At 40.0% G+C, this 22,003-nt stretch overlaps 1 protein-coding gene across 2 annotated transcripts in view; it reads right to left on the bottom strand.

Annotated features, from left to right (window-relative positions):
• The window catches only part of SIDT1 (SID1 transmembrane family, member 1), a 90,231-nt gene that overhangs the window by 28,634 nt on the left and 39,594 nt on the right, over positions 1-22,003 (bottom strand). For both annotated transcript variants that reach the window (XM_011940576.1, XM_011940577.1), the window contains exons 5-10: positions 19,021-19,122; positions 18,285-18,368; positions 17,081-17,168; positions 15,785-15,856; positions 15,266-15,359; positions 7,358-7,401 (exon numbers count right to left, since the gene is read on the bottom strand). In XM_011940576.1, the coding sequence (XP_011795966.1) occupies positions 7,358-7,401; positions 15,266-15,359; positions 15,785-15,856; positions 17,081-17,168; positions 18,285-18,368; positions 19,021-19,122 (484 nt within the window). The remainder of the gene's footprint in view (positions 1-7,357; positions 7,402-15,265; positions 15,360-15,784; positions 15,857-17,080; positions 17,169-18,284; positions 18,369-19,020; positions 19,123-22,003) is intronic.

Raw genomic sequence — 22,003 nt, 5'->3', positions numbered from 1 at the left:
TGAAACCTTATTTTCTTTTTATAAAAAAATTATTATGATTTCTTGGGACAGGGTCTCACTTTGTCATCCAGGCTGGAGTGCAGTGGTGTGATCTTGGCTCACTGCAACTTCTGCCTCCCAGGTTCAAGTGATTCTCCTGCCTCAGTCTCCTGAGTAGCTGGGACTACAGGTGCACATCACCACACCTGGCTAATTTTTATATTTTTAGTGGAGATGGGGTTCCACCATGTTGGCCAGGCTGGTCTTGAACTCCTCACCTCAAGTGATCGGCTTGCCTTGGCCTCCCAAAGTGTTGGGATTACAGGCGTGAGCCACCATGCTTGGCCTAAAAAATGATTTTTAATTGTATATATTAAGATGCACAACATGATGTTTTGATATTACGTGCACATAGTGAAATGATTGCTATAGCTAAGGAAATTAACATATCCATCACTTTCCATAGTTCCCTCTTCTTTGTTGTTATAAGAGCACCTAAAATCTACTCTCCTCACAAATTTTCAACATAGAATGCAATATTATTAACTATATATAGTTTTCCTACTGTATACTAGACTTATTCATCCTACCTACCAGCAGATTTGTACCTTTTGACTTACAGCTCCTAATTTCCTCCCACTCCCTGTACCTGGTACCCACTGTTCTAATCGCTATTTCTATGTATTTTACTTTTTAAAATATTCCACAAATAAGAGAGACCTTGCAGTACTTTTCTTTCTGTGTCTGGTGTATTCCACTTAGCATGACATCCTCCATGTTTATCCATGGAAGGCATACTGTTGCAAATGGCAGCATATCCTGCTTAATACGCTTCTGTTGTGTATATATTAGACAAAACTTATCTTTTTAACTGAAAACACAGGAATTTTCCTTCAAATAAGAACAATTGGTAGTAAATATGTTACTTTCATATAGTGCTCAAGAATACCTTTTGAAGAGCAAAGAGATTGAGGCTCATTTGCATCTCCACTGTAATAAAGTCACATTTTAAAAAAGCACAGCTTTCGCTTTTTAGATTGGAAGCTGCTGCCTGCCAGTGATGACCCATTGGTGTGGGTCATGCTGCATCTTCTTTCTGTTTAGTTCATTGCAGGGAGTCTCATGGAACCCCTGGGTTGCTCTTATTCCTAGATGATGTTGTATGTCTTTTACATCACCCTCAGTATTTTTCACATTTTTATCTTTTCAAGCTCCTTATTTTATTTTATTTATTTATTTCTTGAGACTGGGTCTCACGCTGTTGCCCAGACTGGAGTGTGGTGGCACAATCACGGCACACTAGCCCCAACCACCAGGCTCAGGTGATCCTCCTGCCTCAGCCTCTTGAGTAGCTGGGACCATGGGGTCATGCCACCATACCTGGCTAATTTTTCAAAAATTATCTGTAGAGACGGAATCTGCCTAGGTTGACCAGGCTGGCCTCCAACTCCTTGACTCAAGTGTAGAGACAGAATCTCCCTAGGTTGACCAGACTGGCCTCCAACTCCTTGACTCAAGAATCCTCCAGCCTTGGCCTCACAAAGTGCTGGGATTACAGGTGTGAGTCACCATGCCTGGTCCAAGCTCCTTATTTTAAGTCACTAACCTATGTCCCTTCTTTAAAATGTAATTTTGAAAATTATTAAGTGTGCAAATAGTAAATGAAGAAAGACACTAAAATCACAAAATGCTGAGAATATTATCATATATTTTACCATATATTTTATCATAACATATTACCATATGTTTTAAAGATGATAAAAGCGAGATGCTGAGAGATCAAGTAATTTGCCCAGTCACTCAGATAGGGGATGGATAGTAATTCATTGTATTGGTCTCAGTGAAAACTTACTTGTTTTTATATAAAAAGATTTTTTAATTGTATATATTAGGATGTACAACACGATGTTTTGATATTACGTGCACATAGTGCATTTTGGTGTCACTGGAAGTCCTCTGATATGGGAAGTAGAAGTGTGTGTAGGAAAATGCTGGAATTCAGTTGTAGCAGGAGGTCGAAATGGTTCGTGGGAGCCAATGTTCTCTGTGTGTGTGTAGTCAAAAGAAAAACAAAAACCAAAAACTAAAATCAAAGCAAATGAACAAACAAAAACAATCACTGTTTTGTTAGGTGACAAATTCACTAAAAAGACAAAGCCAGCTGTGTAGGTCTGTTCAGACTTTAATGAATCACTGATTTCTGTTTTCTGCTCCGGCTCATCGCTGAGCACGATCTGGTTTTGATGTTGTTGCTGGCTCTGTTCATTTTGAGGCAGCTGCAACATCATGGGTTCTGTGACGGACAGGAGCACCAAGATTTTCATGTGCAATGCCATTGCCAGCATGCAAAAGTGTTTTCACTCTGTGGACTTTTATACGCACCATTTAAATATGAGATTGGCCAACATGGGATAACAGTATTTTTTTCATTTTGCTTATGTCTAAAGCCTTTTAAGAATGCAAAAACCAAGGCATTTCCTTCTAGACATCAAGTATGGTCTGGGAAGGCAAACCATATCTATATTTAACTGTATAGTACATAGAAAGCAGAATTCAACATAAAATATCAGCTTATAGGACAGACCAAGATGTTCTGACTGGAAATAGCAGATACATACGATTGTGAATGATCTCATCCGAATGAGGAAATTTGTTTTGATATGTGTTTCTCTGAGCTTGAGCCCCCTGCATCTGTCTACTTCACTGACATAGAACAGGATATGCTTGCACGCTTGCTTTTTATGTTAAATGCCCTATGTGAGGAGAAAATTTTCATTTCATTTTGAGCATGTTTGCGTCTTTCAGGGACTTCATATTTATAGTTGCCTTGTCCCATTCTGTCTCTGAAGACTTAGCAGGTTGGAAGCTGAAGAGGGAGTCAGAAATGATGGGAACTAGCTGGCATGATTATTTTTTATTTTTATTTTTATTTTATTTTTTGAGATGGAGTCTCGCTCTGTCGCCAGGCTGGAGTGCAGCGGCACGATGTCAGCTCATTGCAACCTCTGCTTCCCGGGTTCAGGTGATTCCCCTGCCTCAGCCTCCTGAGTAGCTGGGACTACAGGCACACACCACCACACGGGGCTAATATTTTGTATTTTAGTAGAGATGGGGTTTCACCATGTTGGCCAGGATGGTCTCAATCTCCTGACTGTAGGCAATCCCCCGGCCTCAGCCTCCTAGAGTGTTGGGATTACAGGTGTGAGCCACCATGCCCGGCCCAAATTTTATTTTTATGCCAATTTCCTACCTATTCCAACTTAGTGTCACGTTTTGTTTCAATAGTTGAAGAAAAAATGAAGAAAACCATCATCTTTGCAGATGGATGTAAAAGTAAAATTCCTCTAGAAGAAAAAGTTGAACAAGAAAACTGGAAAAAGAAGAGTAGAGATGTAGGAATAGAATTTGAGACCCCTGGCCACTAAACGGCCTGTGTTCCTTGAGTCCTCCACGTTCAACACTCTCCTTGTCTTATCTCCACCAGATCTTGCTCTTGGCTAAGAGGCTGGTTCAGTAATAGCTCTATCCAGGGAAGGATTGGGTTGGCCATATGGTTCTTAAATCTACAACCGATTAGGCTTGTCAAGCTCTTGCATTTGAGAAAGTAACCTCCTCTTCTGTTGCACCCCCAGTTCCTGGTGGCAACTCAAGGGGTCCCAGAGGCCTGTTGAGGAGGCTTCATTATTTTTCTCAGTTGGTAACTGAATTTCTGTAGAGGCTCTTTAACAATTATGTGAAATGTGGGGTTTCTCTCTGATAAAGCCAGTGGAAGAAACGTTTTTACAGCACAGAGCCTTTCTTAGATTCTCTAAGATTCTCACAGATGCCCTGTCTTTGGTATTAGGTGATGATTAGACAATGCAGGGTCCAGTCATTCATAGTACAGTAAAAAAGTCCCTTCAAGTCCCCTGGAGCAGCTCTTTGCCAACACTATTTCCATGTGACCCAGGCTCCAGGGTCGAATCTTCTTCATCACACGAAGTATGAAATACATTCTTTTGCTTTTTAGTATAGTTGGAGCCAACCTCGAGATTTTCACATACAGCTTAATCAAGTGACTGCAGGCATATCAAAGAAAAACAAATGCAGAGTAGCCCACAGATTTTCTGAGTGCATCCTTCCTAACTCCAAAAGAGCTGCCACCAATTTGGCAACCTGTAGGGACCTGATTCCATTTCTTCCACTTTAGTCACGTCTAAGGTGAAAGCATTAGGCTAAGTTCCATAGATATCTAGCTCCACAATGATGTGGGCAGACACCATATTAAGTCTAGTGGGATCCTCTTCCCCTTTCAGAAGCTGCTTCTGGCATTTTCTCTGGACATAAGGACCCAAGGCATTTCCTGTAACTCTGAGCTCTATTGAACTTCCTGTGCCCCATGGTCACGCTGATCCTGGCCTTGGGAGAGAAAGACATTTCTGTATCCTTGTTTCTTCCCTGAATGTCTCTCATTAGCTTCCACATATGGTCCTTACTTGCCTGTGTCTCTTGCTCCTGGCTGGTTTCTCGATGCTCTGTTTGAGATGCCTAAAAATGTCTCTGGTTCTTCCCTTGGGCAGAGCTTGTCTTCTGCTCTTGGTTTAAGCGTCTAGGTCTTGACTCTTCAGTGGTCATGACATCAGGGGTGATGCCATCATTCCCTGTGGCCTCTCTACATTACAAAGGTACCTTGCTTTCTTCCTATTTCAAAGCCCTTTGTGGTGAACATTCCTATTCCCTACTTCCTACCTAAGCTGGCTTCTTATTTAGGCGTCCTCATGTGTTTAGGTCCATGGTTCTCAAACAGGGGGAGATGGGGAAACAGTTTTGCCCCCAAAAAGACATTTGGCAATGTCTGGAGGCATTTTTTTCCCGAGACATGGTCTTGCTCTGTCACCTTAGTTGGAGTGCAGTGGTGCGATTTCAGCTCCCTGCAGACCCAGCATCCTGGGCTCAAGCGATCCTCCCACGTCAGCCTCCGAAGTAGCTGGAGCACAGGTGTGCACCACCGCGCCCACCTAATTTTGTTTATTTGTTTTTATAGAGACAAAGTCTCACTATGTTGCCCAGGCTGGTCTCGAACTCCTAAGCCCAAACAATCCTCCCACCTCTGCCTCCCCAAATGCTGGGATTACAGGTATGAGCCACTGCGCCAAGCCTGGAGGCATTTTTAGTTGTCCCAAGGAAGGGCAACTCCTGGAATCTAGTGCGTGGAGGTGAAGGATGCTATTGAACATCCTATAAGATATGGAATAGCCCCCAACAAAAAATAATTATCTGGCCCATAATGTCAATAATATTGAGTTTGAGAAACTCTGGTCTTAAAGAAGAGGACCTAACCTTAATTCTAAAAGTAGGTTTGTCTGATGTGTAGGTAAATCTGTTCTTTTGCAGTGACTGGTTTAACAATAAGTGTATGATTCACTCTAGGCCAATAAAACACAAGAAGTTGCTGAGGGCTTCTGAAAAGATCCTTCCCTCTGGTGTTGTCAGGTGAAGGTGTGAGCCTTGACCCATCTCACTGCCAGCCCTGGGAGTAAATTGAAGCCAAGGGAATGGCAGGGAAATGGACCAGAGCCACTGGACTCATCAATCCTGAAGTACATATTTTGGCTCAATTTCCAGAGCTAGGAGTCTCTTTCTTGATTAAGCATGTTTGAGGTATTTTTTTTTTCTTGTTACTGTTGTTACTTACACCCACATGAATCTTAATGATGCATCTTTACTCTTTCTGCTCACTCATTTGTTTCCGCTTACCGTCAGAAGGGTACCTCCAGCTCTTAGATAATTTTCAGAGCCTCCCTGAACCTGGACAATGATCTGGCTCAAGTCCCAGCTTTGTCCACTTATGCTTCAATGTTCAGCAGACCCGTCTGAATACATAATTCCGTTCATACATATTATTGTAATAAAATGACTTTACTCATACAATAAAAAATAACAGATTATCCATTCAGAGGCTACCCAACAGGATTCAATCGACTGGATGTAAGCCTAAGTTCAACTAGGCCTAAACTAATCACAAAACCTGGAGACACTGTAGAAAAAAAGATGAGATCCAAAGAGCAGACAAATTCATTTAAACATTTGATGACTAAAAGGGAGAAGAGCATTTAGAATTTTAAAGCCATGAGAGCAGGTGTTCTTTTATAGTCTTTTACACTGACAGCTGAATGTTTATAAAACAAAGTGCTTGGGTGGCTGGAAAAACAGACATGCTGACATTAAGGAAGACAAACATTAAGAAAAAGGAGCAAACTCTCCAGCAAATGGAGCAATCATCCTGCTGGAGGGGTGTAGCGGGTGAGTTTGACTCTTTCTAAGATTCTGTGACCTCATTTAAGTGTGGAAAACACATACCTAAATATCTGCTATGTATGACTTAAAAACCAAGTTCCACTGCATATTCCTTTTTAACCAAATTCTTGCTCTGGGCCGAATAACTTAAGAACACTGAGTTTAGGTTTTTCAAAAATGAGGACATTTAAATTTTCAAGTTTGTTAAAAAGATCAGGTCATTGAATTCCTTTGTTCAAACTCTCAGAGTGGAGGAAAAGGTGTAGTACAATCGCTGGATAGTCAATTACTCTGGATTCCCCCAAGTTATGACACTCTTTATTATACTTGCTAGTGTCAAGTATTTCAGTTTTCTAGACACTTAAAAAAGCCTCCATCTCAGTTTGGGAAAAGTAAACTCTGTATTAGAGTTGGCACAATACATTCTTACTGTTGTTCACAAATCAGCTTTGGGATATGAACAATTATGTGTGAATTAGGTAGGGACAATTATGTCCTAGAAAAGCTGAAACTTTTAAAAAAGATGAATGGCTGACCAAAGGTCTGTGATTACAAGGGACACTCCTAGTAAAGGTTTTTACTCCACGTCTCAATAATTATCAACTGCAGCAATAGTCTCCAACATTTTTGGCTCCAACATTTAGGGACTGGTTTCATGAAAGACAATTTTTCCACAGACGGGGGGTGGGGATGGGTTATGGCATTAGATTCTTGTAAGGAGCACGCAACTCAGACCCCTCGCATGCACAGTTCACAGCAGGGTTTGCTTTCCTGTGAGAATCTAATGCTGTCACTGATCTGACAGGAGGCAGAGCTCGGGTGGTAATACTCGCTCACCTGCCACTCACCTCCTTCTGTGCAGCCCAGCTCCTAACAGGCCACAGACCACTACCAGTCCACGGCCTAGGGTTTGGGACCCCTTGAACTATAGAATTGGTTTTCACTAGCTCTGCTTTCCAACTGCAGGCTAGATTACTCTGTGGGATAGGAATCAAGGGAGGGTTTGTAAATTGCAAAAGGCAGAGAGGTAAAAGAAGCATGAAATGGGATGTTGTCACACTATGCAACATCAGTTTGAATTGAAACCAAGAATTGCTCTTACCATCATTGGACCCAAAGCTTCCATCAGTGGATTTTCTGTGAAACCTGCAAACAAACACATACACATGCTCCTAAGACAGCGAAAACCTCAGCATTTTACATTTGTTCCGTATAGATTTTGTTGCAGATTTGTCTACTAGGGTCTCTTCAGAACATGTCTTTGTGGCCAGGCGCGATGGCACACGCCTGTAATCCCAGCACTTTGGGAAGACAAGGCAGGCGGATCACAAATTCAAGAGTTCGAGACCAGCCTGGCCAATATGGTGAAACCCCGTCTCTACTAAAAATATAAAAATTAGCTGGGTGTGATGGCAGGTGCCTGTAGTCTCAGCTACTTGGGAGGCTGAGGCAGGAGAATCGCCTGAACCCAGGAGGCAGAGGCTGCAGTGAGCTGAGATCATGCCACTGCACTGCAGCCTGGGTGACAGAGCAAGACTCTGTCTCAAAAAAAAAAAAGAAAAAAAAAGAAAAAACAAACAACAACAAAAAAAACACATGTGCTTAGATATGGAGAAATTGGAACTCTGATACATTGCTGGTGGGAATGTAAAATGGTGCAGTCACTTTGGAAAAGTTTGTCAGTTTCCCAAAAAGTTAAACCGAGTTACCATATATCCCAGCACTTTCATTCTCAGGCATATACGTCATTTATTCATTCATCAGTTTTCAGATGTAATTCACATACCATAAAATTCACCCTTTAAAGTGCTTAATTTAGTGAGTTTTAATATTAGATTGGTGCAAAAGTAATTGTGATTTTGCCTTCAAAAATAATGGCAAAAAGGCAATTACTTTCACACCAATCAAATACATTCACAAAGTTGTGTAGCTCCTACCACTATTGAATTCTAGAATATTTTCATCATCCCCAGAAGAAATTTCAAACCCATGACCAGTCACTCCCCATTCCCCACTCCCCATCCCCTGGAAAACACTAATCCACTTTCTGTCTCTGTAAGTTTGCCTATTTTGGACATTTCATTAAAAATGAATCATATTATATGTGAACTTTTGTGTCTAGTTTCTTTCACTTAGTGTAATGTTTTCAAGGTTCATCCATGCTGTAGTATGTATCAGTACTTCAGTCTTTTTATGGCTGAATAATATTCCATTGTACGGATATACTACATTTCATTGACATGCTTGCACTTAATGGGTATTCTGGTTGTTTTCACATTTTGGCTGTCATGAGTAACACTTAACAGTGTTTGTGTTACAAGTTTTTGTGTGGACATATGTTTTCAATTATCCTGGATATGTAGCTAGGAGTGGAATTGTTGAGCGTGAGAACACTCTGTGTTTAACTTTTTTTCCAAATTGTTTTCGACAGGGGCCGCATAGCAAGAACAGTCTTTCATTTCCAGAGTCTTGCTCTGTCGCCCAGGCTGGAGTGCAGTGGTGTGATCTTGGCTCACTGCAAGCTCTGCCTCCTGGGTTCACCCCATTCTCCTGCCTCAGACTCCCATATGTCTTTCTTTATGTCAGTACCAGAATCCTGATGACTGCAACTTTGTAATAAGTTTGATATCAGAAAGTGCAAATCCTTCAACTTTCTTCTTTTTTTTCAGGATTGTTTTGGCTTCTGGGTCCCTTTCATTTTCATATGAATTTTAGGATCAGTTTGTCAATTTCTGTGAAAAAGCCAGCTGGGACTTTGCAAGGGATTGTGTTGAATTTGTAGATTAATTTGAGGAGTATTGTTGAGTATATTAGTTTCCTACTGCTGCTGTAACAAACTCACAGACTTAGTGGTTTAAAACAATACAAGTTTATTATCTTACAGTTCTGGGAGTCAGAATATCAAAATGCGCCTTATATGGCTAAAATAAAGGTGTCAGCAGGGCTGTACTTCTGGAGGCTCCAGGGGAGTATTCATTTTCTTGTCTTTCAAGCTTCTAGAGGCAGCCTGCATTTCTTGACTCATGGCCCCTTCCTCCGTCTGCAAAGCATATCATTCCAACCTCTGCTTCCTTTGTCGCATTTCCTTCTTCTGCCTTTGACCTTTTTGTCTCCTTCATAAGAATTCTTGTGATTACATTAGGCCCACGTAGATAATCCAAGATAATCTTCATAACTTTGTCACATCTACCAGTTATTTTTGCCATGTAAGGTAACATATTCACAGGTTCTAGAGATTAGACATAGACATCTTCTGGGGACCATTATTCTATCTGCTGCGTTATCTTAACAATATTAAATCTTCCAGTCCATGCACATGGGATGTCTTTTCATTTGTTTAAATCTCCTTTAATTTATTGCAATGATGTTTTTGCAGTTTTCACTGTACAAGTCTTACACTGAATTTGTTAAATTTACTCCACAATCTTTCATTGTTTTGTGTGTTTTTGTAAACCAAATTGTTTCCTTAATTTTATTTTTGGATTGCTCATTGCTAGTGTAGAGAAATACAAATGATTTTTTTGTGTATTGATCTCATGCAATCTTGTTAAACTTGGAGTTTCTTTTTGGAATGATGAAAACATTCTGAATTAGATCATGAGATGGTTATGCAACTGTGAATATACTAAAAATCACAAAATTGTGTACTTTAAAGGGGTGAATTTTATGGTCTATGAATTATATCTCAATAAAGTCATTATTAACAAACAAACTATACCATTTGGGAATGTCCATCAAAAATTAAAATGTGAATTATTCTCTCCAAACGAGGTTGGAGGATGTGAGAGGAAAGTTGGGGACCAGAAGTGCCTGTGTTTTGGTACATTCTCTTATTACTTCCAGATGGGAACTCTAGAAGTTGCATATCCTGATTTTGGTTGCAGAACTTCTCTTCATAGCTCTTTGGTTCCTAGACACACCAAACTCCTGAATGGCAGGGGGCCTTGGCTTTTGTTCTCAACCTGAGTCACTCTCTCCCCAGATCCTTCCATGGCTGGCTCCTTCTTGCCATTCAGGTCTTGGTTATGAGAGACCTTCCCTGCCAACCAAATCTAGTCGAAAGTAGCTTCTCCAATCCAATCGTTCTTTATCATACCACTGTGTTTTTTCCGTCAGTACCTGGAATGATTTTCTTTATTAATTGCTTACTTGCTTGTATATTTCTTCCCTCTAAAATGTAAGCTCTATCACAGCAGGGATATATACTGTTTCATTCACTGTAATGTATCTCCAACTTCTAGGATATAGCTGACACATAGAAGATGATCACTAAATATTTGTTGAATGAATGACGCATATCTTTAAGGAGAAAAGTTGGTCAGGTGCAGTAGCTCTTGCTTGTAATCCCAGCACTTTGGGAGGCCAAGGTGGGTGGATCACCTGAGGTCAGGAATTCAAGAGCAGCCTGACCAATATGGTGAAACCCTGTTTCTACTAAAAATAGAAAAATCAGCCAGGCATGGTGGCACGTGCCTGTAGTCCCAGCTACTCAGGATACTGCGAAAGGAGAATTGCTTGAACCCAGGAGGTGGAGGTTGCAGTGAACTGAGATCGTGCCACTGCACTCCAACCTGGGCGACAGGGCGAAAGACTACAGCAAAAAAAAAAAAAAAAAAAAAGGAGGGAAGTTGTGATTTGGCCTGACTCTCATAACTGGCAAATGAGGCTGTGGTGAAGTTCCTTTTTAACAATTTTAGTTAACAACTGACTGGAAAGCAATTGTATGTACTTACAGAAAATGATGTTTTGATTATGTGTTTGTATTAACAGGCTTTACCCATGATTGCACTAGATTTTGGAACTGACAAAATTTTTCATTAGAGGAGTTAAATGATTTACAAAGCTAAGATAAGGCAGGTGGTATCTAGTGAATAAAGGAAAAAATAGCAAATGAGGGCTGTGCTAGATTGATTGCAAAATGGCTGCACCTCACCTTGTATCCAGCTCCTTCAACCAAAAGGTAGAGTCTACTTCTTCATTTCTTGAATCTAGACTACCCTCATGACTTATTTTGGCCAATTGAATGAGGGGGAAGTAACACTGTGTTAATTCTGAACCTGCATCTTCAGGAGGGCTTGCACTCTTCTGCTGTCTCTCTTGGAAACAAATAAGCCCCAGCTAGCCTGCTTCAGGATGACAGACAAGTGCAGCTGAGGCCAGCCCAGAAGAGCTAGCTCCTAGTTGATCCGCCAGTGGACCACACTCTCTGATCACACCCTCCTGGGATCTCTCAGCCCAGCCCAGATTAGCAGAACCATCCAGCTGACCCATAGATTTGTGAGCAAGCTTTAACATGTTTTACTGTGTGCCATAGATTTTTTTTTTTTTAATGTAGCATTCTCGGGAGGCTGAGGCAGGAGAATGGCGTGAACCCAGGAGGTGGAGCTTGCAGTGAGCCGAGATCATGCCACTGCACTCCAGCCTGGGCGAGAGAGTGAGACTCCATCTCAAAATAAATAAATAAATAACTAAATTGTAGCATTATTGTAGTAATAGATAACGAATACAAGAATCAAAGGGAAGGATGAGTATTCTGGATTGGGCAGTTTGGATTCAATGTCTGGCAATGTGATTGTGAAGAACAAATAAGAGAACAAGTATGCAGTGCTTGGCCCAGGATCTGCACATTCATCGTGGGGGGCTTCATAAACACATGTTGAATGGACTGAGGCTGGAGGATGGGAAGGGAATAGTGTTTAGTTTCAGGCTAATACAGTATGAAGATGCTTTGGATTCTTACCTCCCCGATGGCAGAGGCCATGTCTCTGATCAATGCTTTTTATCCTGATCTCATAGCATGTACTACAAACCCCATAGGTACTCGTAATAGGGTTTAAGGGACTCACCAAGTAACTGGCATTATCCTGAGATGACTAGCTTCATATGGTTTTACAGAAAACTTTGTTATTTTGCTTAGTTAATGAAGGAAAAGTTCTCCTATGAGAGCATTTTTTTCCTCAGTGTATTCTTCTATTTAGAATGCCAAATAGTTCTTACATTTGGCATTTCTATTTCCACTTTGTCTATATTTGGAGAAATCTAAGCTGTGCATTGGACTGTAGCAAAATAATCTGCGGCTAGAAGTTTCCATAGAGCCTTATACCACAGCTTAGAAAAACTGCTTGCCTTAGTTGGCTAAATAACAACTTTAGAGCGATTGATAACCAGCTATTAGCTTAACTTGTCTGTTTGTATGTTAACTAGCTAACTAAAAAGGAACACTGCAGTTTTCTAAAATCTAAAACATCAGGAGTAGAGACAGTCTTCCTATGAGAGGCATAACAGAGCAACTTCTTTCCATGATATTGGAACTCATCCAAGGCAAAATTGGAAGCATTTTGGACCCTTTTTCAACTTAGATCCTTGCTGGGGTGCCAGGCTTTTGGTCTGGCATTCTTGGTCAGCACTGTCATCTCTCATAGGGCTTGATCACTCTAGACCCACTTTGATCAGCCTGCTTCAGGCCTAAGGCTCTGGATCCAGACTGCCTGAGTTCAAATCCTAGCTCCTTCATTTACTGGCTGTGAATTCTTGGTAAAATTGCTTAATCCCTCTGTGCCTCAATTTCCTTAACTGTCACTTGGTGATAATAATAGTACCCACTGTTGGGGGGCATCAGATGAGATAATCTACTTAGAGCGCTTGCCATGAAAGGCAAATGGAACCATGCTTTCTTTCAAATGTATCATACGCTGCTTTCTTTCAATGAATGGAAGAGTTTGACACTAAAAGGAGTTTGTAAGCAAACATCAAGAAGAAGCTAATTAGAGCACAATGCTTGGCTCACAGCAAGTACCTGCTAAATATTAGTAACTCTGATTTGATAAATTAAGTGAGCTGCTAATCAGCTAATGTATACTTTCCAGGTATAATCTTCACCTGTAGCCTGGGGGTTTTGTTTTTAACTTTTATTTGAAAAGAATTTCAGATTTATAGAGAAGTTGCAAGAATAAGAACACAGAATACCAATATACCCTTTAAATAGATTCAACCAATTGTTAGCTTATTACCTCATTTGCTTTGATCATTATCACTCTCTCCATAAAGATGTAATATATATGATATATACATATCAAGATACACACACACATATATACACACTTTTTTTCCTGGACCATTTGAAAGTAACTTGCATACAACCAAGACCTGAACTTTTATTCCTAAATATTTCAAAAAATATATTCTCTTACATAACCACAATATAGTTATCAAATTCACAAATTTAACATTGATGTGATATTCTTATCTAATCTACTATCTGTATTCCAGTTTTGTCAATTGACTCAATAATATCCTTTATTGTATATTTTTCTGCTAGTGTAATGTAAGATCCTGATTGAGATCAGGTATTGTCTTTAGTTGTAACATATCTTTAGTCTCCTTCAATCCGGAATACTTTTATAAATTTTCTTTGTCTTTTATGACCCATTTTAACAGAATGTTTATTGTTGGAGATTGTCTGATTTTTCCACATGATTAGATTCCAAATATGCATTTCTGGAATGGTGCAAAAGTGACACTGTGTCCTTCTCAAAGTGTCACATCTGGAGGCACACAATGTCCACCTTTTCCTTGGTGATATTAATTTTGATCACCCTGTCAATATGCTTGATTTCTTACTGTATATCTAGTATTTTTTCCACTTTAACTACTAAGCAATTTGTGAGGATACATTTTAAGGCCATGCACACATCTTCATCCTCATCAGATTTCTGCATGTTAGATTTGGCATTCATCGATGATTCTTAAGCAAATCTAGTCTTTAACATGATGTTTGCAAAATGATGATGTTCCAACTCTGCACTCCTCTATATTTACCAGCCAGCTTTTGGCATTTTGCTGTAGTCAAGAGTTCTTTCTCCCTTCTACTACCAGTATCTGCTAATGGCTCCTTTACCAAATGGGTAGCTGTTTTCGTAAATTTGTTGAATCACTGAATGTGTATCCACAGGTGTTTAGACCCTTCCTTCCTTTATCAACAGGGACTCAGACATTTTTATTTTTTCCAATGGTCTATAATTCATTATTCTTAATAATTTTGGTGTTCAAATTGTCCCAGATTTGGCCAGCAGTCATCTACTGTTTTTGAAGGCAATATCTGAACTCAAAAGTTTCATCCAGGTCATCGAGGCAGTTTTTTTGAGACAGAGATAGACCCATATTCTTAAGATATGTAGTTGTATCACTGAGGTAGCCATGAAATCTTTCCATGGATGGAGTTCATTTTGCAAATAGTCTCAAAACTCCATGCTGGCTTTGTTTTCTTTACATGTTCAAGAAGAGAAAGAACATTTGTTTATTGTAAATCTCCTGCCATTCTTTTGTAGCTGTTTCACAGAGAGCGCCACAAAGAACAGAATTCTCAAGGTTCAACCCCGCTGAGAGAGGGAAGGAAAGCCCTGTGTCATTAGGGGCTCCAAACTCTTGGCAAGGGAAATTTCCTTGGTCAAATTACAGCACAATTACCTCCTTTTTCCCCCCAAGGGACATTTTACTGGAAAATCGATGCTACAATAGCAGGAAAACACTTGGTAATGTTGTATCAAAGAACATTACTCCTGCTTTTTGTTGCACCTCAAAATTTATTTTAGGCATTACATTTACTTTTTGATAGAATGTTTAAAGCTGTTTCTAAATCTACATGTTAGGAAAAACTGACCGTCTACAGTGAGTATTTTCCGGTCTAAAAAATATACATGTTGCCTTTTTGTTGAGTTTTAATTAACTAGGAAAATAACTGACACTCTACCAGCACCTATTACGTGTGTGTTATTGATATAAACACTGTAGTTGTACATTTTGTGGGGTAAATTATTATCTCATTTTATGGATGAGGAAACTGAAGCACAGAGAGTTGAGCAACGTCTCCAAGGTCACAAGGTATCCAAGGTCACACCGCTAGTGGCTGAGGGAGATTTGAAGCCAGTCAATATGGCTGTCAAGTCTGTGCTCCAAGTGTTACACAGAGACAGGCACAGGGGATTAACATTTCTGGAAGTGATTGACCTACCTCAGATAATGAACAAACACAACAAGCAGGCATCCCAAGTAGAAGGACAGGAAGATGAAGACACTGAAAAGACTGGATTTCACATAAACAGATTCTGAAGGGAGAGAAACAACTTGGGTCAGATCGTCCTCTGCAGAAAAGAAGACTCTGTCTGAGACAGGACAGCTTAAAGGGCCACCCTCCATCATATTGATTCTTAAGTCCTAAGAAATTTTTATTCATAGCAAAACGGCTACTGGAGGTCCCCAGACATTATCCACAGTAGCTACCTACCTTTCACAGTGATGACTTCCCAGTAGAAGCTGGGAAGGGACTGCCTGTCTACAACTTCACGATTGAGGTCCCTTTGTTTTTAGGAGGGATGTAACAAAATGTTCTGATTCCCTTTTCTATTTCTAAGGTAAACATACTTTACTTTTCTTATGATAATTCTCTCGGAAGGATGACAGTAATATCAAATGATATGACTGATTTTCCGACACAGGAATTTCTCCGATGCATTCTGGAGCCAACACTGACCTTTAATGGAAGGAACAATGGTCACTTCGAGGTTCTTTTTTCGCTGTAGATTCCAGGTCTGGTTTTCCTTTTCTGGTTTAAAAAAAAATAAAAAAAGAACGAAGCACAATGAATCAGATAATGATTTTTTGGGTCTCTTGTCTGAACAATTGTTCAAAAAATGTCCAGAATTAACTCTGATTGCTGAATCTTATTTTAGCAAGAATTGGAGGAATATCTAACCCCCAACCTTCAAACCATCTGAAATCCCTTTTGGTTAAGGAGGCTAGCATTAGACTCTCAATTTGACCTTTGCTTGTGTGCATTTTGGTATCACTAACAGATGCAAATAAGATTGCAGCCTCCCTTCTCCAATGAAGAGGGGTGGACCCTTCCCCTAATATCCACAAACATGTGAAGAAAACAGCTGTGAAAACAGAAGCTACCTCTTCCTTTGGTTTGTATATTTCTAGCCAGTACAATTTTTTCTGTCTTGTATAGTCATGAAAGGGCTTGTAGTTCTTTCTCCCTTCTACTACCAGTATCTGCCAAGGAATAGTTGACATTGGCAAAATTTTGGAGCCATGTAATTAAGAGGTTAAAGAACATACTAGGAGAAATTTCACCTAAACATTCATACCAAGGAAACGATGTTACAATCAACAGTAAACACACTTTGTGTTGGTCACATGTGGTTAATCACTGGCTAGTGGTCTACGTTTTCAGTCATCAGCCTATTCTGCCCTTAAGGTAGCTACTGGGTAGTTAACCATAACTGTCTGTACTATGTCTAAGAGCTCCCATACTCCTTATTATTGGGATAAGTTGTTGCAGTTGGCTTTCTTACTATTTTTCAAGGTAAAATTTTTGGCAACTGAGATGGAGAATGCTGAATTTTTCTTGTCCATCATTGTGGAAATGATGACTACTGATAAACGTAAGTAGCTACACGGCTACTGGCTACCAACCCATCTTAGGAAATGTACTTTGATTGCTATGTAAGATCATTACTTCGTGGTAGCAAATATTTGTTGAGTAAAGGGCCAACAGAGTGAATTTATCTTCCATGGTCTGAGGGAATAGAATGCTTCAAAAAGATGAAATGCACTAAATGACATTTTGTAGTATCAATAATACCTTTAGATCTGTTACTTTCTATCTTTTGTTTTTTTCTCAAGTATCTCTCAGATGCCTTTCCCAGTCATACTGATGGAACCAATCCTTGCTTAGTGGGAAGTAGAGGGAGGTTTCAGCTTCCCTTTCACTCCCTTCCTTCAGATTTTTCTAAGTAGCCAAGTGTTCCTCACTAGCTCTTACCCTGGATGAAGAAAGATCCTCCACAGGCATAATCTTCAGGCTTTATCACAAATACCACGAAGAACTGCTCGCCTGGAAAATCCTTCTTCTGCATAAGACATAACAACCTTATGATAGGCGGTAAGAAAGAGCTAGAAGGGAGAAAGTCCCTGGGGGTGGGGGCAGAAAGAAAGAGGAGAGAGAAGAAAAATAAAGTTCACCCTTGCCCTCTAACTCCTTGGAAAGGACTTTCACATGCCTGTGGTCTACTCCAGATTATCCACTCTGAGATAATTGTTATAGCCAAGAAATTAAGGTAAATAGATATACATTTCTGATTTCAATCAATTTTATTCCTATTTGAGTGCTTAGAACTTTAATAAGCACCATACAAATAATATGTGTATAGCCTATGTTTAATAACTAATGCTTACATGTTAAGTTTTTATTTTAGAATCTAATGATGAATAACTTTTCTAAAATTGACACACTCAGCAGTTGAATAAATAATTTAGGTTAGAGAAGCAAAGGACTCAGTCATCATCTTGGCTTTGAGTTACTCTAAGTGTGTTTCTCTATGTGCCCATTTCCTCATCCATGAATGAAGTGTGGTTGACAAGATGAACTTTAAGGTCCATTATAGTTCTACAACCCTGTCTTTAAAAAAAAAAAAAAAAAAAATCATCCCTAAACTTCTGGTGTCCTGTTCAGCCCACTGAGAAAATGATTTTTTTTTTTTTAATTTCTGGCATAGACATAAATTGTTTTGTTTGTTTGTTTGTTTGTTTTTTGAGACGGGAGTTTCACTCTTGTCGCCCAGGCTGGAGTGGAGTGGTGTGATCTCGGCTCACTGCAACCTCTGCCTCTTGGGTTCAAGCGATTCTCCTGCCTCAGCTTCCAGAGTAGCTGGGATTACAGGGGTGCACCACCACGCCCAGCTAATTTTTGTATTTTTAGTAGAGACTGGATTTCGCCATATTGGCCAGGCTGGTCTTGAACTCCTCACCTCAGGTGATCCTCCTGCCTCGGCCAGCCGAAGTGCTGGGATTACAGGCATGAGCCACTGTGCCTGGCCAGACATATTAGTTTTTAAGCCAATCAGAAAGGAAAGAGATCCTAGGCACATCATGGATGGCCATCCCTTTAGGATGCTGGCTCAGTCAGTACACTGACTATCTATCGAGCATTATCATTGGCAACAATGCCCACAGAAACAATGTCTCACCTGTAGTGTGATGGCAGCTTTCTTGGTCATGGACTGATAGACACCATTAAATTCCACATCGTGGTCAAGATCATACACCGGGCACTGCAGCATGCATGAGGAATAAAAAGGAAAGCATACATAATGTCATGCAATGTCATGCCACACATAGGTCCTGTCAGCATCTTTCTGCTTGGATCACAGAGCAGGGGATCCTTATTAACCAGAAACTAGGTAAAGTTTCCCCCCTTGAACAGTCATGACATTGTCTTCCAAAGACTTGGGGCCTCATCCTCTAAAGTCAAAGACACGTTATATTGAAGAGAACTATAAAACTATTGTCTTAAAGTGTAGAACAGTTTTTTCAATTTTCATTAACACCTCAGGAGACAGAAAGAACCCAATGTTACTATAAAAATTTAAAAACAGAACAAATGGTAGGGTTCGATTTTAGTTTTCTCGTGGAGCCCACAACTTGGTCTTCCTGGTTCTTTGTTACAGTCCTTCCCTGCTTCCTCCCTCCTTTCCTTCTTTGCTTTGTTGATTTTGGTGAAGACTTAACTATTCTTTACCTCTTCAAATTAGTGTCTGCAAATACAGTCTGCCCACCCGTACTCAGATACTGTTCGTATTGTTTAGTAGTTTTGGAAGGGAGATACCCAGTAAGAGGATGGCATGCTTCCCACCCTTCTCTTTCATTTCTTCTGGAATAATATAATGCTCTATAATAGAAGGTTGGCAAGTTACCAGCACTCACCATGATATTCTGGACTGAGACAACAGAACATGGATAAGCCATTTCAGACACCACTTTAATGACAACTGAGTCCACGTCTTTGGGAAACTTGTATAGAAAATACTGAGAATAAGAAAAAGAAAGACATGATTTATATTTACATGAATGGGATTGTTTCCTCTATTAGGCACAAAATTCATATGTAAATCTCAGTGAATCTCCATTAATGAGTTGAGTTAGCTCTTCACCTCATACATATTGAGCAACTAAATCTGTGCAGGGCTGTGTGCCAGGCATTAAGAATATAGCAGTAAATAAGACAAAATAGACATCATTTTATGCAATGTTGCTATTTCTTTTTCTAGGGTAAAAGAAATAGTCATTTATTTTGTTTCCTGTTTAAGAAGCATCCTGCCCCCTTTGAATTAAGGATAAGTGAGATATAACATGTGATAAGATTCACTTCTGTGTGGTCAGTGTGACATGTAAAAACTCCATATTGACAAGCAGATAAGCCTGTTTTTCAATAATTTTAACCACCTTCCCATAGGCAAGAATTTGCACTAGACTCATCATCCCCCTTGTCCTTTTGATCAGGAAACTTGTTGCTGGCTGGGATATCCTGAGAACAAACAGAGATTCAAAGATCAAGTCCCATGTAGAGTCCCCAGAAATATGTTCACAATTTTGGGCAGGTTGAGGTATCTTTTAAAAGTATTTTTCCAATAACACCAGAATTAGGAAACATTTTTAACTGAAAGAAGTTGTACTATTTACCCATGTAGATTACGAGTCCACTGGAAAAATGTATTAACTCTAAGTTGTAAACTTGTTCCTAATGATGAAGAAAGGGGAATTCTGCCAAATAATTACAAACTATGATAACTGGTTGAGAAGCTATATTAAGCCTGTGATTAAGATTTTGAGAAAAGCAACCAAAACAGCTCCCAAATAAGATGCTAATAAATCTATCATGTACAGAGAGGCAAAACAAGCTAAAACTTAACTTTGTATTTCAACATCTTTTTTTGCTAACCCTATTTTGAGTACTAGGACAATAAAAATGGAATCCTTTTCAATAACCCAGAGCTTTCTGATGGGGAAAAATTATCTCAGAATTAAGGAGTGTCATTAATGATGCAGTTGGAAGTCTATCCACACCTTATAACGGATGGCAATATCCCCAAGAACCCACTTAAATTTGGAGCTTGACTCAAATACACATAATACAGGGCTCTTTAACAGATGAGGAGTCTGGAATTCCCAAGAGTGTTCTTGTTTCCCAGGAAATTCATACTTTGTAACTCAAGAGCATTACTATGATTACTGTTGGCAATAATGAGCCTCATATATGTTCCCATATATGACAGTAATTGGTTTTGTGCAAGCAGTAAACACCCACTGAAAGTATTAACAACTTTATCTGTAAATTACCTTAAACCCCAAATAAATGTTTTTGACCCCTGCCTGACAATCCACCTTTACCAGAAAGAATCGAATGACAAATACCCAAAGTGATGGCTGGAATTTAGGCTGAAAAATCACTGTCTGGGTCCTGGCTACCTCCCGAGTTTCTGCAACCTGCTTCTAACTCCTGGAATAGAGGCAGACAGTGATTGACACAAGTTATCTGAGAATGTGCAATCATTTGGGTGAGTTTAGAGAAAAAGAAAGTATCTCCTGTAGTCAAAGAGGATGCAAAATATAGGTGAAAATGAGACTAGTTAAGAGTAAAGTAAGACTTTCATCGATATCAAGGAACTTGTTTTGTTTTATCAGGTTTTTTTTTTGAGACAGAGACTCGCTCTGGTGTTCAGGCTGGAGCAATCTCGGCTCACTGCAAGTTCTACCTGCCGGGTTCACGCCATTCTCCTGCCTCAGCCTCCTGAGTAGCTGGGACTACAGGCACCTGCTGCGATGCCTTGCTAATTTTTTGTATTTTCAGTAGAGACAGGGCTTCATTGTGTTAGCCAGGATGGTCTTGATCTCCTGACCTCGTGATCCACCCGCCTCAGCCTCCCAAAGTGCTGGGATTACAGGCATGAGCCACCGTGCCCGGTCAACTGTTGCATTTTCTTAAGAATTCTGAGGTTGTCAGAGTGCTGCTCCCTGCTTGTGGCATCACACTGGTTTTTAGATGCTTGCTGGTCTTCTTTGGACTTTCCAAACCTGGGTAAACTCTGTTTTCTCCCAGAGTTAAATAACAGCAAAACAAAGATGACACCAAGGGTACTTGGTGTAGCCAGCATTGTTCCGAGAGCTTTACAGATATTAACTCATTTAATAGTCTTCTGTATCTGTTTTATCACCTTCTTTCATGTTAAACAAACATTTTTTGTGTGCCACTTTAGTTCCTTTTTTGATTTTTTTCCAGTGTTTTGATTTTTAGTTATTTTTTCATTGGTTGCTCTAGGAATTACTAGATACATCTGAACTCAGCACAATCTGCCTCAGGTTAATACTGACTTCATTCAGGTAAAATGTTACAACTTTGCTCTAATATAGTCTTCTTCACGCTTTTCCTTGTGCTGTCATTGTCATGTATTATCCATCTGTAGAGGACATAAAACCAGCAATAGAGTGTTATAATGATTGTTTTTTTGTTTCATTTTTTGTTTTATTTTTTGAGATGGGGGTCCCACCCTGTTGCCCAGGCTGGAGTGCAGCGGCACAATCATGATCACAGCTCGCTGCAGCCTCCAACTCTCTGGGTTCAAGCTATTTTCCCACCTCAGCCTCCCGAGTAACTCAGGCTACCGGTGCACGTTCCTGCGCTCAGCCTATAATGCTCGGAACTTGCTGGCTACGCAAGTGCCCTTGGTGTCGTCTTTGTCTTGTTGTTCGAGTCTGGGAGAAAACAGAGCTTACCTAGGAAGCTCTAAGGGTGGCCAGTCACCAGGTTTGGAAAGTCCAAAGAAGACCAGCAAGCATCTAAAAGCCAATGTGGTGCCACAGCAAGGAGCATACTCAGAGTCTTGCTAGCTGAGCCCGAGGTGGAGGAGAG

The sequence above is a fragment of the Colobus angolensis genome, unplaced genomic scaffold, assembly GCF_000951035.1.
Source record: "Colobus angolensis palliatus isolate OR3802 unplaced genomic scaffold, Cang.pa_1.0 Scaffold190, whole genome shotgun sequence".
Classification (NCBI taxonomy): domain Eukaryota; kingdom Metazoa; phylum Chordata; class Mammalia; order Primates; family Cercopithecidae; genus Colobus; species Colobus angolensis.
Note: the sequence above shows the minus strand (reverse complement) of the source record. Positions and strands in the feature narration are given on the sequence as shown.